General features: G+C 42.2%; 1 protein-coding gene across 1 annotated transcript; it reads right to left on the bottom strand.

Annotated features, from left to right (window-relative positions):
* Positions 1-261: 261 nt before the first annotated feature.
* LOC137887064 (serine/threonine-protein phosphatase 2A 55 kDa regulatory subunit B alpha isoform-like) lies at positions 262-11,934 on the bottom strand. Its single transcript, XM_068729836.1, has 10 exons — positions 11,641-11,934; positions 9,504-9,572; positions 6,992-7,089; positions 6,213-6,378; positions 5,480-5,592; positions 4,406-4,583; positions 4,122-4,286; positions 3,127-3,296; positions 2,398-2,489; positions 262-1,977 (listed from the first exon to the last, which is right to left on the bottom strand). The coding sequence occupies exons 1-10, from the start codon at positions 11,645-11,647 to the stop codon at positions 1,698-1,700; spliced, it is 1,338 nt and encodes a 445-aa protein (XP_068585937.1). The 5' UTR covers positions 11,648-11,934; the 3' UTR covers positions 262-1,697.
* Positions 11,935-16,902: the final 4,968 nt, after the last annotated feature.

Here is a 16,902-nt window from a genome sequence, read left to right as displayed (position 1 = left end):
ACACCAATCCAGGTGGAAACGGACCAGGTGCTCGCAATTCTTAATGATTGAAAAACCAGCAGGAACCCGAATGGAGAATCATGGCACCCCAGGTTTAACACCCTCATGTCTTTAACAGCCGACGGTGTTCTAATCAGTTAATTCTGCTGGCCCTGTGTTTATGTTTACATGGATTTGGGAGCTGAGAGGCATCAACATGGAGAACACATTGGACAAAGCTAGAGAACAGAGATGAGATGTCATCAACGATCAGGCAATCACAAGGGTGCAAAAAGTAGTTCCTTTATTATCTTCACTGTCATAGTTTAAAATTGTAGTTATACATTAGTAGAGGCATCAACATAGTCTGACCTGTCCACATTTTAAATACGTGTGGAGACATCAACTGCTGCAAATCCATGTGCAGCTTCTTGTACCAGTACACACAGTAGCAGTAATAACGTCTGCAGTAGTTTAAACAAACACTTTTAAGTGACTTAATGCCTCAAATGTTTTATTTTAAATTTTCAACACATCCAAGTACTTAAATTGGTGCAGCAAGAGTCCAGTGTCAAATCAAAAGGTTTTCCCTGTTGTGCAGTACTGCTTCGGAGCTGTGGTGCACCATGGGAAGACAATACTCAAGATCACTCAAAAACACGTGTACGGTCCAGTTTCATTTCACAAAATGGGACGGAACAAATCTGGTGACATTTTTACTTCTTTTTTTTTCTCTTTAATATAAATATGACAATCATAATAATTATCTTTGAATAGGCCATCTCTTATACCTGACTATTGTCGAACACAAACAAAAGGAGGAAGAGGAACCAATGCGTGAAGATGACGAGCCATAGAGCCAATTCAAAAGAAAAAGAAAGAGAAAAATGTATTCTTGAGTCTGGACCTATTTGACCGAACCCGGAGCCTGAGGCACAGCAGCAGTGAGCGGGACGACTCCTCAACCTGTGAATACAGACAAGCACACTGTACCTCTCAGACTCCCAGTGGCCACCGCTGAGGTGTTGCTGTCCCGTCTGTGAGAGCGGCGAGTGACTCAGGGACTGTGACTGTTGAGTACGCATGGTTTAATGAATGAGGGGAGACATGTGAAGAGACTTAAAGAATACTATGACAGTACAACAGATGACTTAATAAAAAGGTGTATACAAAAAAAAAAAAAAGAAAAAGTGGCATTTTTTTTCTTAGAAAAATAAACACTACAATGGCACAGGACAAGAAGGGGACGTACTAATTAAGTGTTTTTCATTTTCTACCACAGGGCCATGGGGGGGAAAGTTATAAAAATAAAGGTGTCTGTATTCAGAATTTTAAGGAAATTAAACTCATTTACCCATGTTACCCCAGGGGAAGAAAATGGCAGGTGGGCTGGCCAAAAAAAAAAAAAAAAAAAAAGCCATACCAAAGTAGGGAGGGGGGGGGGGGGGGGGGGATTGGCACAACATCACTTAAACAACAAGGCAGGTGTTACTCTGCCACAAACAGGCTGATGATGGGCAAGAGCGAGGCTTCCTCTGTCCACATTTAGAACAAAGTGGCAGAGTCTGGTCACCCAGTAGTGACGGACAGGGATGCTGGTTGTTGGCGTTACAGCAGATCACCCTGGATGAGGCTGCAAGGGAGGGGTGGAGGGGGTGGGGGTGGGGGGTACACATGACGTTACCCGCGCCAGATCTCACGTTAAGCTCACCGCGTCGTTAGTTCACTTTGTCCTGGAATATGTAGAGGTTGTTGGTCGTCGCCACTGCGATGATGTTGTCCTGGGGGTGCCAGGCAGTGTGAAGGATCTTCTTGTTGAAGTCCAAACTGTCCACGCTGATTTCGTCCTTCTTGCGCTTGCCGCCCGCGCACACTTTGCGGGGCTTTAGGACCTGCATGGGCTTGCTGTTTTCTCGCGAGGCCTCCAAGGTCACATCCCGCCGCTGGCCGCGGTCGAACATCCGGAAGAAGTTGTTGTACGAGCCAGTCATCACCACACTGATGGGGAGGGGGCATGAGAGAGATGTGTGAGCCTTTAACATGAACAACCTGAGAATAACGATCATTATCAAAAGAATCACGTGTTCTAGGTGTAAACCTGAGAAACAGGCTTAATGTAAATGCACCATTGGTACGCTGCTGATATTCAAATTAATTTAATGCAACTTTTTCAAAATTAACAACACCTCTAAACGTTTTTTCTTTTCTTTTTAAACTCAGACTACTAATATGTCTTGCGAGCAGCACATTTAAATCTCAGTTAATAGTTACAAGACTGACTAATTTGTCAGTAAAAATAAAAATAGTGACATATTTCAAACAGCACCAACAAAGCAAAGAAACAGTCCAACTTCAAAGATATTCCTAAAAGTCTTTTACACGAGGTGTTGGTTGGTCTGCCCTCCTGCATGTTCTCACCTGTCGTTGCCATTCCAGCAGCACTCAAACTTGTCAAAGATGCAGTCGTTCTCGTACAGCGAGCACAGCTTGCTCCTCAGGTACTCGTGGACCTGGAGGGATCAGAGGCAGGTGTGAAGGGGCCACCAAGAGACTCGCACAGCACTGTTAGCATCGTTAGCCATCAATGTGCTTATCACATAATCTAGAAGCTTATCACAACGGAACAAACTGCAGTCTATGAGGCCAGAGAACAGCAACACCATGAATGTATGGTGCCACCAAGTGGTCACTATGTGGAACTTCAAGTAAGATAAAAAAACAAGGCGTGGCCACTATTTGAAAAGAGGGGGGAAAAAAAGAAAATCTTTCCTTTTATATTTAAATTAGAAGCATATCTACAACACAGTATAAACATTATACAATATAAATGCACATTGGTCATTAAATTAAATTTGAAATAAGAATAAAATTATGTTTAGTGCGTAAAAACCACATGGACAATTTATAATAAATACTAACCCTTAGTGTAATTTCTGTTAAAACTTTAGGAAAACATCACCTGACTTTGAACAATGTGAACATAATTAACAACGTTAAACAAGGCAAAAATCAGAATGTAAAAATAAACAACCAGTCTGTAATGCTGCTGTTCACTGACCAAAGACTCTCAGAGCTAAGCACTAACGGTAAATTGCTCATAACCCGTTTACAGCTGACACATAGTTACTGTTCTTCTGTTTGTCTGACCTGATAGGTCTCCACCGGCCTGTTCTCCATGTTCAGATCCCAGATCTTCACGGACAAGTAGTCTCTGGTCATCATGTAGCGTCCGTTGTGGCTGAACTTTACGTCCGAGATTGAAGATATGATCTCGGAGAAGAAGGAACGATTGCTGGGATCTTCCGGCTCCTCAAATACTGGACAAGAGGAAGGAACATGACACAAACATGAAGATGAAATACAGTCGGAATGACAACCGCGTCTGTCTGAAACTAGCAATGACAGTAGTGCAAACGTGTGTGAGGCTTTGGCTGATCAGTTTGATATGTATTGTGCTTATAGTTACAATGACAAACATGTCAATCATTAGCATGTCTGACTCCACAGACCGGCGGTTTCATGTCTTGTTTTCATGCACTCCAGAGAGCCACGTCACACATATATGATGTTAGTGATACCACAGTGAATACGCCATCGATTAAGACTCAGCCACCTCAGAATGTGTCTTTCTTTGAGCCACGTCAACTTGTCAAATCTTTACATCGCTGCTCCGGTGGTCACTTTTTCCTGACTGCTGAGCTCCTGACAAACCCCAGAGTCGGAAAGCGTGATGTGTTACTATAACAAACGGCAACTGTGAGTTATCATTAGCTGTGACATAACTGCATATCAGTCGTTTTAATACAGTGACATATAATGTGCATCATGTTAGCTAGCTAGGGTTAACAAATGTCCACCACGTACAAATCCACCTCTAAAACAGTCATTTTACTATTTTTAAGCACGTTGTTTTGTTTCAGAATTCTGAACACACACGTATATAAAATCATGGCAGTGTGGCTCCCTGCTGCGTTCACATCCTCCATTCTTTGAATGGGAAACTCCTCTAATCTCCAAAAATAGGAGTATGAGCTAGAGTGTAGTTCAATGACAATCTGGGGGGGGGCTTAGCTTCATGAATCCGGTACTTCAGCCACCTGTCGAGGAATGGTGATTAAAAAGGGACCAGAGTGGGCACTCACACTTGGAGTGCTTGTCACACAGCGCCGACGCCCTCATGTCACACAGACGGATGGTTCCTTTGCTGCTGCTGTAGACGAAGGTGTTGCACTGGAGAGGATGGAACTCCGCTGCTGTGATCACCTCCGTCAGCTCCTCCATGTTGGCCGGTTTGATGTCGACAATGTCTTAAAAGAGCGCAGGGGTTAGGGAACAAACCTGTTGAGTGATTGGGACGGCGCCTAGATCAGCCCGGCATTACATAACCTCATATTCAGAGAATGCCCACATGTATTTAAAAGGATACTGAAGCTGCGGTCGGTGATCTCGAGGTTCCAGAGGTTGATGCGGAGGTCGTCTGCAGACAGGTAAGTCTCCTCGTCACTGTTGACCGAGATAGAGTTGATATGGTAGGTGTGAGCGTTGGCGAACACCCTCCGTGGACTGGCTTCCACCATGAGGTCCATGGGTATTAAAACCGGTACCTGAGAGGAGAACAGATGGGACATGATCTGAAACTCGTAATGAAGACGTTGTGAGGCCCTGAAAGCTCCTTGTGGCTTCTAAGTTTCTCGTCCGTCTCAAAGCTCTTCATAGACTTTCATTACCAGAGCATGTAGTGTGTCACGCAGTAGTCTATGTATTTAATTAACTAAGATAGCACTAACACACGCTCTAATTTTCAGACACTTTTTTTTTTCCAGTCTAATGAACAGATTTGCTTCCACAACAGGTAGACTCTTAACACACCCAGGTTTAATATGTTGCATCAGAGTTCATCAGATTTGTAATTAATAGTATTTAGATTCCAAAAATTAAGATTTTAGCATAAGCTTCTCTTCCAAGTTAAGAGGCCCAACCATAAACATTTTGTAGATCATGTTAAAGTATTACCTGTGTAGATGCACGTTGATAGGTAGCCACAGTTAAAGCCACCACACACCTATGTCACGCCCACAGACGGTATTGTCTTATTGGTATTTCAGCTGATCTCAGGAATGTCCGCATAAAGACAGCGCTTAGCTAACATTTAGCTCATCCTATTAGATGACTCAGTTTGTTTTGTCACACCTGTTCCAGTTAAGGCAGGAAAACGTACTCCTGTAAGATTCTTTTAAATCTATAATTTGGTGATCTCAGCAAACTGCCAGCACAGTTTCACCCAGGTTCAGCCTACAAAGAGCCAGAATAACTGTAACCACATAACCTGTTTGCTCAGATGATCCGCCCCCGTGGTTATACCGATGCTTGACGAAATGCAGTCTGCATTACCTCCCGAAGCAAACCTTCTAAATTGGGCAGCACCGCTCTCTCAATACACCAAGTATCCAATAAATTGTGCAGCGATCATATTCAGTTCTCGGTTGATTCAGGGACTGACCCGCAGTCCTGTGATAGCGTTGGGGTCTTTATAGCGTCCATCCTCCTCTTTGAGATTATAACCCTCTGGTCTCTTGTCTCGTTCACTGATTTTCCACAACTTGATTGTCTTATCTGTCAAAAGACAAGAATGAATATGTCAATAACAATATAGCGCCCAGGAAAAATGAACACTCTTTGCCTAGAAAAGGTTAAAAGGAATTTTTCAGGACGTGATATTTTTAGTCTGCATGTTTCTGAGAACTTTGAATCTCCAGTGACAATTGAGAGCTGTTGGTTAATTAGTGCCTTTTGGCATTGATTTAAAAAAAAAAGAAAGAAAAAAGCACTTAAGGTCTTCAAGTAGCTGGTCTACAGCCACAGACTATATAAAGCCATTAGATCTGCCCATAAGCCGCTGTCACACACAGTAACGTCCTCTATGATATGACGGTCCAAGAAAAGTGAGGAGAGAGCCTGGACCTTGTGTTTGAGGTAGACAGCAGAAAACATTACTCATCAATATTCAAACTACCAGGAAGATTCCCGGGAATTCTGCAGTCTTGCAGAGAAAACTCTCATTACGTTTTCTGACATAATTCCAGTTCTTGCTCACATTTGACTGTGAAGTGTGAAAGGGGCTATTTTTAGTTTCTCTCTTAATAATGGTTTTAATGTCACCGGTATGAGTTTGAAATGACAGATTGCCATTAAATATCTGGCCACGTGTGCTCAATTAGAAATGACTAACGTACCGTTAGTTGACAACAGGAACTGAGCAGCATTCTTCTGAGGAAGCCAACGAATCTTGTTGATCTTCTCTTCTATTTCCAAACTCTTCAAGTAGTCAAACTCTGGCTCATGGCTCTGGAAAGTGCTGTAAACATTGTATTCGCTCCGGAACTGAGGCTGATTCTTATTCTGCCCGAGAGAGAGAGACAGACGGGCAAAATATCAGACAAAAAGATGGAAAGGAGCAGACGTTAGACATGAACAAGCCAGGCATGCAAACTCATCAAGGGGTAAAATGGTGACAAAGATGTCTAACTAAAAAGCAGCGAGGATAAGGCGTTTGACTCGGGGTTTGTTTTTTTTCCTCATCCGGGTGATCTGCACATCTGGGTCGTTTGTTGCAGATGTTGGATGTGTTTCCATTCATATAGCCTACGACACTAGAGCAACGCGGACACAGCGTCCTCGTCTTAAACACAGTTCTCTCTTGCTTTTTTTATTTTAGATTCGAAAAAGACATAACCATCTATTAATAAGAACTGACCGTTACTTTCGGATGTCACTACTTTACGGTAGCTGTATTTATCACTCGTAACACTAATATAGCAACCAACAACTATTTCCTGTGGAAAGATATCATCGAGTGACGTCTACCTGAGCAGAGAATGTCCCTATGTCACTATTTGCTTTCAGAATGAGTTTCTAGAACAATCTTTTTGTTTTTAAACTTCCGAGTCATTGAGCACAGGGGCTGACCTTTCCTATAGGTGGGAATGAAACTCAACAAAAGACAAACTCGTACCTCTATTTCCTGCTGGAAGATGACTACACGGCCACCCTTGTCTCCTGTGGCTAGCAGCTCCCCTGTGTGGTTAAACTCGACTGTGGATATGATGTCCGCTGTAAAAAAACAACAAAAGAAACATGGACATTTAAATTTGCACATATAATATAGACCTTTAAAATGGTGAACAGGGGGCACATACTTTAGACAGTGAGAAGCCACTCACTTCATCCCAACTAACCCTGGGTGTATCTGTGCTAGAATCAGAGCGCACTAGATGGACGAGTGTGAAGGCCAGAGGAGCCAGAGCATGTAGAGCAGACGGAAAATGATCAGTAACCTAGTTCTCCCCCAGCATCACACGCTTCCCCCAACAGTAGTTTGTTGCTTTATAAACAGAACCTCGCTCACACACACGTACACACTTATTTAACCCTTTGTTACCCGCTGGAGCAGAAGGACAATGCTGCAGACGGTTGTAGGAGGAGGTCTTTGTGAACGGTGTAGCCTGAGGCCAAAAGTAGGGGGCAATATATTTGAGGACATACTGAAAACTGCTCTTCTGCTCGGGAAGCAAGTAAATAATAATTACTATTAAATAGGAATGTCCATCACAGGTGGAAGAAAACAAAACTCACAGCCACAGCAAAGCAACTACCCACATCACTGAGATGCATTACATATTAATGGATAGTGGAAGTCTCTATTTGTATGTGGACGCTGCATAAATCAAGAACAGTGAGAGTCAAAATGTAGGCCAAGGATAATGTACCATTTTCCTGTCACTCTACGGTCAGTAGGGATGGTATCGTTAGGATTTTATCGATGCCAGTACTCTTATTGATACTGATCACTGGTTCGGATTCTTTTCGATACTCTTATTATTATTTTGTGAGAAAAAAGAGACAATTAACAAAATAATCAACATTGCTTTATTGTTCTTGTCTGTAAACAATTAGTCTTTCTTGAGCAGCAATAGAAAAAGTTCGAAAAACTTTGGATGGACGGCTGCTGAGAATCTGAGCATTTTTGCACATTTATGTCCTGCTTGTTGGCCAAATGTTTTGATAAACTGCCGGTGTCACCTCCCCTACTTCTGAGGGTTTTATTGCATTTGTGACAACCAGAGTTCTCAGCATCTACCGAAGTAAAATGTAGCCACACTGCATCTTTTTGGTCTGACGTGACGCGTGTCTCACGCTGCAGTGAGCCAGATTCGGTGTCTGTGTGTCAGAGTAAAGCACGACTCCGCCCCTTGTGCAAAGACGGACACAGAGGTTGGCGACGCTGCGATTTTCTCATTCCGGAACTTCTAAAGTACCGATAGCAGAACCCTTAACCCCGGACCTTATCAATACGCCGGGTTTCACCAATTTAGAACCGGTTTTCCGGGAGGGTTTAGACATCCAATGAAATACAATAAAGAGAAATATTCTTACATACATTTTCTCTCAAAAGGTGCATGAGGAAAATATTTTGCATCTCTTTGGGCCGCCACAGTTTCGCTGCATTTTGGAGGCAGTTGTTTGTGATGTTTGTGTCACTTTGTCCACCCAATTTACATCAACGAGGGTAGGCAAAATAACAAATTGGCAACTCAGTGCAATGCAACAGTATCAGGAAACGCACAGCACTGGCCAGTCAGATGCATGTGTAAGCAGCACACATTGGAGGTAAGATACAGCGAAGCGTTGCGTTTAATAATTCAACCGTTTACCTTGAATTAAGAGAGAAGTGGGAAATTATCGCTGCCGTGACAATTCTCCAGAAATCCTGTCTATTAGGATTATTACCTGCTGTGTCTGATAAGCCTTCACGCTCATGGACATATTATTCAGAACCTCTGTCCATCAGCAGCCATCTGGCCTGCTGACGGCTCTGCTGCAGAACTTCCCTATAGTCGAGTCCATCATGCAGGCAAAGCGGCACCTGTCACCTGATGCTCTTCATCTACCCAGCTCACTGTGGCTGCTGTCTCTTTCACCATTCATTTATGAAATACTAAAGCATCCTCTGAAAAAAATAGTCCACATTTTGCTGTTTGATTCCAAATAGATCTACAAAGGACTTAGTAGTCGGTCACTAACCGTAGTGATAAACAAAAGCTGCACTTCCTGTAGAAACAAGAACCTTCCAGTGACTTTCCGGTGGTAATGTTGTTAATGTGAAGCAGGAAGAGGAGATCGGTTTGCATTAAGACTACTTGAACACACAGCTCCAATAAAAAACAGAATGAAGGAGTGGCACAACAAAGATAATTATGTTACATGGGAGTTTAACATAGCACCTACTCTCTCATCATCCACATGATGACCACACATGGCGAGCCAGTCAATTGACTGTTAGGGTTAAGACCCGTCATATTACTGTCCTAAAGCAGGGAGCGCACGGTTGCATCACAGCTCGTCACAGGTAAACTGAGCTACATCTAGCCGGTGGGAAAGGAACAAATGTGGAAGACGTTGAGCTGCTGTTACACACTCCTGCTTATCCGTGCTTTACAAATACTAGCTCTTGGCAAAGCTCATACCTTCAGCTACGTCATCATCGATGGCTCCTTTCACCTGAGAGAAGCACCACTGCATGTCACCTCCAGGTCCTACAGAGATGCAAAAAAAATAAAAATAAATAAACAGTCAAATACAGATCTGTGTGAGATATGTGATCCTGTGATTCTCACGAGATCTTGTGATGCGATCTTGTGATGTTGCGAGAATCCTGTTGCCGTGCAATGTAAGGTGTCTTAGCAGTAATTAACTACACAATGTGTTACCTCGTTGATACTTGCAAATAGTTGCACATCTATACGTTTTAGTTTCAGCAAATTGGCACTCTTAGGCAGTGTGAGATAATTGAAATGATGTTGGAACTGCGGCGAGATGGTAGACCTGTTGCGAAATATGTGCGGTCGTATATGTGCACTCCCTCTCCCTCTAAAACTGAACTCAAGATGTAGATATTTCCTCAAGTGTTCCACACATGATACCTGCAAGGCCAGCTATACCATGGGCACATCAGGAGGCAAAATACCATTTATAATATTAAGAAACATGCCACTTAGATGTCAAATATCTTTAACACCTAATAATAATGAATACTTAATGAGACACTAAATTTAAACCTTGGAACGGTGGTTTTATCGCGTTGAGAGAAAAGTTAAATGCAAATCATGTACTTAGCTAGTAATAAAAAGGTGACGGCAGTCTTGAAACAGCTCTCATTTTAAGGCTGGGCTACTGTGATACCGGCGGGAGATGCTCTTACGCCAGAATTGTAAGATAAAAATACATCAACAAGAATAAACATGCTGACTTGTTTGATGACCTCCATCATTCGCCTCAACAGGTTATCCCTCAACACAGCTCATTGCACAACATAGCTGGATAAATTCCGCATATTTTTTTCCATGTGATCATTAGTTATTACACAATGTAAACTGGTCTGATGTGTCGATAACACATAGTGGAACAGCTCTGCAGAATAATCAAGGACATTTATGAGTCACCGTGGCTTCATCATACACAGTATTCTGAGATGAATCATGATTTAAAGCAAACAGCCAGGACAGGGTTGGTGCTGGTCAGTACTAAATGTAGCACTCTCATAGATTGCCTACATTCCTTGCAGAGGAAAATACACACAGTAAACGGATGTTTTAATGTTTAAATCATCTCAGTCAGTCAGTTTCAACAAAAAGATGATGTGACAAGCCTCTGCCCTGAGACCAGTGTCATTTCCCCGCCCAAATGAACCAAATGCACGTACTAAACATGCCAGTAGTGACCAGTTATTTGCTAAATTAATAAATAGACAACAATCTCAATCGGATATAGTAGAGTTAAGCCGCATAACATTTTAAGCAACTCTGCATTCACTGCACAAGTATCTGCAGATGAATGAAATGTGAAATGCTAACGTTACGTTAGGCAACCATAAATCTCGATTATCTAAATCTTACTTGAGAGGAGAACATTTCCACTTATGCATATTTATGTCTCCAATGCTGGCTCACTTCACTCTTCAGTCCCTTTAGTCAGACATTGCACAGAATATGTAACAGATTGTTCAGTCTGCAGCAGGCCTGGAGAACTAGCCTGCATGTGGGCAATGTCAAAGTTTGAGCTAACGTTAGCTAGCTTGGCTTGTCAAACCAGTCATGGCATGTCTGAGAAATGTGTGCACTGGAGCGAAAAACCGCAGAGCTATTTGATTCAACATCAACAGCAGATCAGATCACTAAATTAATAGTAGTTTGTAAATCCCGTGCACAAGTCTGAGAAGCACAAGTTAGCGGTTTAGGGCTGGTGTTGCGGATAGCAATGTTTGGCTAACAAGGTTTGCAGCGTTAGCTAGCTTGACTGGTCCCGGGCCGGTGGTAAACAAGCTATCGTTAGCTAGCAGCAGCTGGCTAGCTAGCTAGCTAGCTAGCTGTAGCCGGCAGAGACAGGCCAGATAGATGGGCGATGACACTCGAGTTTCCTGACTGGCTAACATTAGCACTAGCTGCTAAGTTTTGTTAGCTAGCAACCATTAGCTTAACTGATACTAGGCTGGGTTATCGAAATCGTGCAACCGTCCGAGAGCTCGTTGGAGCGGATTGTAGTAAAAACACCGGCCTGTTCGTGGTGTTTACGTGTGTTTGTGTGTGTACTGGTAGAATGAATTACCTGCCATGACGAGACAGACAGTGGAGCTTGTCTCAGTCAGTCACGATCCTGCTTCCCACTCCCACGCGCTGGTTAGTGGGGTCTGAACTTTTTCTTCCGCTTAATCTCCGCCGTTTGTCTGCGCAAACCTGAATGTCAGGCGCTAAATTAACCGCAAACGATTTATTTTATTGCTCTTCTCTTTCCCGCTCCCCTCGCTGTTGTTTCACTATATGTGTCAGTCTCACACTCTCTCTCGCTCTTTCTCTCTCTTGCCGCATCCCACAAGTCACTTCTTCCCCACCCCTCTCTCTCCGCACGTGAACCAAAGGGTTTTTAGAATGCGCGCGCACACAGAATGGCAGACGCACAGGCACGCGCGTGCACGTAGATGAAGAAACACTTAGCTAGAACGGATGGAGAGCGTGTGAGACTGTCCTACTGAAGCAGTAGCCTAATACTGCTGCTTGAGCCACGTTTTTACGGAAGTATTCATATTTCTTGTGATGAAAAACACTCAGGACAAAATACAATGTAGTACCTATTTGTTGCAATGAAAGGGCCAGTGTGGCATCTTAAAGTATCCATTTAAATGTGACTAACATGACAACTTGTCAATCAACCAGCTCCAATTAAGGGATGTTCTCTAAAGTTGTGGTCATTTGTACGAAATCTTTCTCAAATTTAATGAATATATAACGTCTAAGCAGACTGTACGGCACATACTCTCCACTAATGTGCACATAAGTCACCTCTGTTTATAGAGTAACTAATTATACATATTTATTTGTTTCCTTTGCACTGCCATGCACTCTTGCACTACAATAACACTGTAGTAAATACTGTGTATAGGCCTTTATGTATGCCCAACTTATTTCTGTATATTTAACAAATTAAATGTTGTTATCTTCGCTGTAAATCTGCATTTGTATGCTCTTTAAAATGTGAGAGAAATTCCTTGCATGTGCCATCATACGTCAGTTTACCCTGGTTCTGAAATATTTCTTCATAACAGGAAAGAGCACAGTATTAAAGACAAATTTACTTGACTTGAAGAACAGAAGAGATTACCTGATTTCAGATTGTAACTGAAACATACACTACTTAGTGTATGCAGTCAGATACTTTTCATTCACAAACATGAGCCCAATCTTAATCATCATCCTTAAGATCATTGTTGCACCATCATCCTCTTCTTCTCCACGCCTACTAAATGACACACTGGAAGTACCACATCAATTCTGAGCCATACTGACATTTGTATAAATGAGGCCTTACAAGGAACATTAGACAAATTCAAGGGAAAGCAGAGCAATAAGAGAATCACTCCAGTGTTACTAAAGATTATTGTCTTCTTACAGTAAATGACAATAAAAAAAAACATAAAATGTGAACTGTTGGCTTCATGCTTTTCCCCAAAAGTGAAATCCAGCTTATAATTTTTGCAACAACAGCTTTGTTGCAAGACTATTGAACTTAAGCTAAAAAAAGAGGAGAAATTACACATTGCAAGGCTGTGGCTGCACACTTGATTTGTGACCTAAAATCTGATAATAAAGTTATCTGACACATCACTCATTGTGCTTGTCTGTCATATAATAGCAGTGTAGTACATATAAGCCTATGCACATTCTGAATATGTACTTCCATGCATGACTATTTACTTCCATGCATGACTATTTACTTCCATGCATAACTATTGCAATCCAAAATGGACCTCTGCTCTGTCTATAATTGCCTGTCAGAGTTTCCGAACAAGATATCTCTCACATCCTCACATTAGTCTGTTGGTGGCCTCTGGAGGGGATTTAAGAGCTTGCAATATGTCCCAGCACCACAAATACAGAGGCCTTCAGATGTGCAAGTGATAGTTTTCTCGTTCAGAAGAAGTTAGCCCACGGAAGTAAAGAGAAATCCAGAATTCCTTAGTCGTAGGTAAGAAATGCAAGAATGTGAGGAATAAAATGACAAGCCCACGAGAAAAGAGGATGAATATTTCCTTTGCCAGGAACGTGTGCAGTTGGAGGGGAACTTTCAAAACTGGCAACTACAGTATCTGATTAGACTCAGGGAAGCTGTCAATTCACTCCCAGGCATTGCTTTCTGACCCACTTCACCTGTCAATGATTTGGCATCCTATAATTGACATTTCCAAAGACTTCTTCAAACAACCTGCAGCAGTGGGCCCCTCTGCTGGGCCAGCACCTGCCCCTGATCACTGAGACAGACAGCGCAAAAAACTTCCAGCAAAGGAATAAAAGGAATGCCGAGGGGGGGTAATGGGCACCCCCCATCAAAAGCCTCAGATGTTGTGACGACCAGCTGGCAGCCTGAGTTTCATGCATCCATCTTGAAGGATGAGCCACAAAGCTCGCTGTCAGCGGTTTTCACTGGGACTGCTATATGTCTTTGTTAGTTCCTAAAAACAGTTGTTCACAGGGAGGTCTGTGGATTATTCCAGTCTTTTTTTACACATGTCTTTTTTTTTTTAAATGCTTTTAGGTTCACAAATTGACAATACTAACATGCTGATGTTTAGCAGGTACAATGTTTACCATGGTCACACATCTTAGATTAGCGTGTTAGCATGCTAACATTTGTTATACTCAGCACTAAAGCACAGTTGAGTCTGATGGGGATGTCATTAGTTCTTGCAGGTATTTTGTCATAAACCGAAGTATTTTTTGACTGGATGACAGCGCCTGATTAAAAGTTAAGGAATCACCATAACTGTTCATCCCGCGGAGGATGTGAATGTGTGGACCAAATGTTGTGGCAACACATTTCACTCAAAAACCCACACATGTCAACCTCATGTTGGCGCTAGAGGAAAAGTCATTAGGGTTTGTTATCTGGCAACCATGAATGTCTGTATACAAAGTGTTGCTAATCCTTGGAGGAGTTATTATGATAGTTCATTTGATTTCAAGATAAGTGAAGATGTTGCCCATCTGTTGGCATTGTCACTAAATGTCAACCTGCTGAAAAGAGAACCGATAGGTGTTCACCCCCCTTAAGACCTTACATTACTGTCACCTGGTCGAGGTGAGAGGTTAAAATGGAGAAGGGCTTGTTTCAGCAGGAGTCTTGTCCCTTCTGCCAGAAATGCTTACAAGTCATTTTTTGCAAGTCCAAAGTCAAGTCTTAAGTCTCTCACAGTTGTAATGAACTTTCTGTCATCTGCTGCAAGCCAGAACACTACAGAGTTATAAGGAATTCAAAGCATGTCGGTATCATCACCCTTTTATCTATTACAAAAAAAGACTTTCACAAGTTTTTGTTGTTATATATCATCACTTTAAACATTTAAAAACTGAAAACTTTATAAGGCATGTCATAATAACCAGAACTTATTTTTCAACAACAGTGAGAGTACCTTAATACCAACCTTATTTACAGTGGGTCTCCGACTACTGACTATACTCTACTGTAATTTAAGTCCCCGTCTCTGCCCTCTGCCATAGCAGCCCTGAACAAACTGCCTCTCTGCCTCTGTTGTGAGCTGGGACACCGGAAGGATCATGAAAGTATTCATGTGGACTTTATGCATCGTCTGTATCTGTTTCTGTGTTGCACTGGCTGGGAAACAAATCTCCCTCTGGGACAATAAATCTAAATCTGTATCCTCTGGGGACCATGAATAAAATGTCATGGCAATCAATCTAGTTGTTGTGATATTTTGGTCTGATCGACACTGCCATCCCCACAGCCATGCTGCTAGCATGGCCAACAACAAATAAGGAAGCATTAATTATTAGAAAAAAGTAAAAGGCCGTTGCAATAAACAAATTAAAACGCTGTTGTGGGCTGCATAATGTGTTTTGCCAAATAAAGATAAGACTATCCTCAAGGCTCCCAATCTGCGTTCTTGGGAAAATATGTTTTTGTTTTTTTATTTGGTGGAGCTGTCCAACTCATGTCCAAGTCTCGAATCTCAAGTGTACAGCTCGGCCTGTTGAGGCTCGCCGGACTTCCTGCCAGGCTGAATGCAGCTTGTGTTGCTGTCTGAAACAGCGAGGCCCCAAAAAACAAGACTTTCTTGTTATGATGTTTTCATCCATGACTGAAGCCTTTCAATGTGTGCATAAATTACAGCTCCTCATTTTAGAATCTGGATGACCTGGACGATGTTCATGAGTGAGAGCGGTTTGACATCTGTAACCGGGGGGCAACATGTGATATCCTTAAATCTGATAATATCAACATTTTGCTCTCATGGAGAGTAAGAATATGTCTCTGCTGCGCCCTGATGCATCATGTTATTATGTACCATGATCAGATATAGTTAGGAGAACATTCTACCTTCTTTACAGCTGCCCGTTACCACAGCCAAGACATGCATTTATATGGTTTACTGGTACGTTAATAACATAGAGGATGTAAAAGAGGAAAAGCCACCGACAGCTGATTGTTAGTTTTCTACATCCTGTTAAGTTACATTAGCAATAAGCTGATAATGTTACCTTGTTATTACTTTTCTTGTCAATAATCTCATATTTTTGTCCAGTAAATGTGCCAGCGAGGATGAACACACATTCTCCTCCGTTATTCTGTTTTTATCTTTTGCCCACCAGAGGGCCACCAAGATTTAAAAATGTGAAAAATGTGAAAAAGATAAAAGGCCACCTGGACAATGTTGGTGGTGGGAGCACTGGTGGGTTTCTGTTGTCAGATATGCAGGGAGTAAAAACTCATCTGTCTGGACTGCACCTTGGCCCATTTGAAAAAAAGCAGTTTTGCATGTTTCAGAAGTTGATGAATGACCCCATGCATTTTTTGGCTTGTATCCAAACGGCTGAATGCAATTATTGTAAGTGACTTTGGATAAAGGCGTCGGATAAACAAATGTAATATCCAGGGAAATTCTAAATGCACTTAGAAATATTTGAATGTGACCTTGCAAACCTGGTAAAAGGTTCAAAATATAACTATATGTTGCGTATTACTGTAATACCACTCAGGGCCCACCAGCAGCCTCAATGTCTCGCTCACCTGTCCTCAAACATCTTGATACAATTAACTTAAATGCTATTCATTTGGAATGCATGTAGAGCTTAACTATCACTAGTCGTGTCATTACTGTTAGCAGTAAGCACATAAATGGACAATGAAATGGAACACTGACAAGATGAAGCCATGGTTCCAGAGTCTGCTTGACAGCTTTGACCAGTTTAAAGACATTTAAGCCTCGGCCATTTCATCTACCGAGTCAACCGACTGTCTGAAGCCGTCCCCACCTATGATTTCATGTTTGGAGGCGTGCCTCTACCTCATCCAAAAAGA

Source organism: Cebidichthys violaceus, unplaced genomic scaffold, assembly GCF_023349555.1.
Source record: "Cebidichthys violaceus isolate CVI_PGR_0920_01 unplaced genomic scaffold, fCebVio1.0.p SCAF_102, whole genome shotgun sequence".
NCBI lineage: Eukaryota > Metazoa > Chordata > Actinopteri > Perciformes > Stichaeidae > Cebidichthys > Cebidichthys violaceus.
Note: the sequence above shows the minus strand (reverse complement) of the source record. Positions and strands in the feature narration are given on the sequence as shown.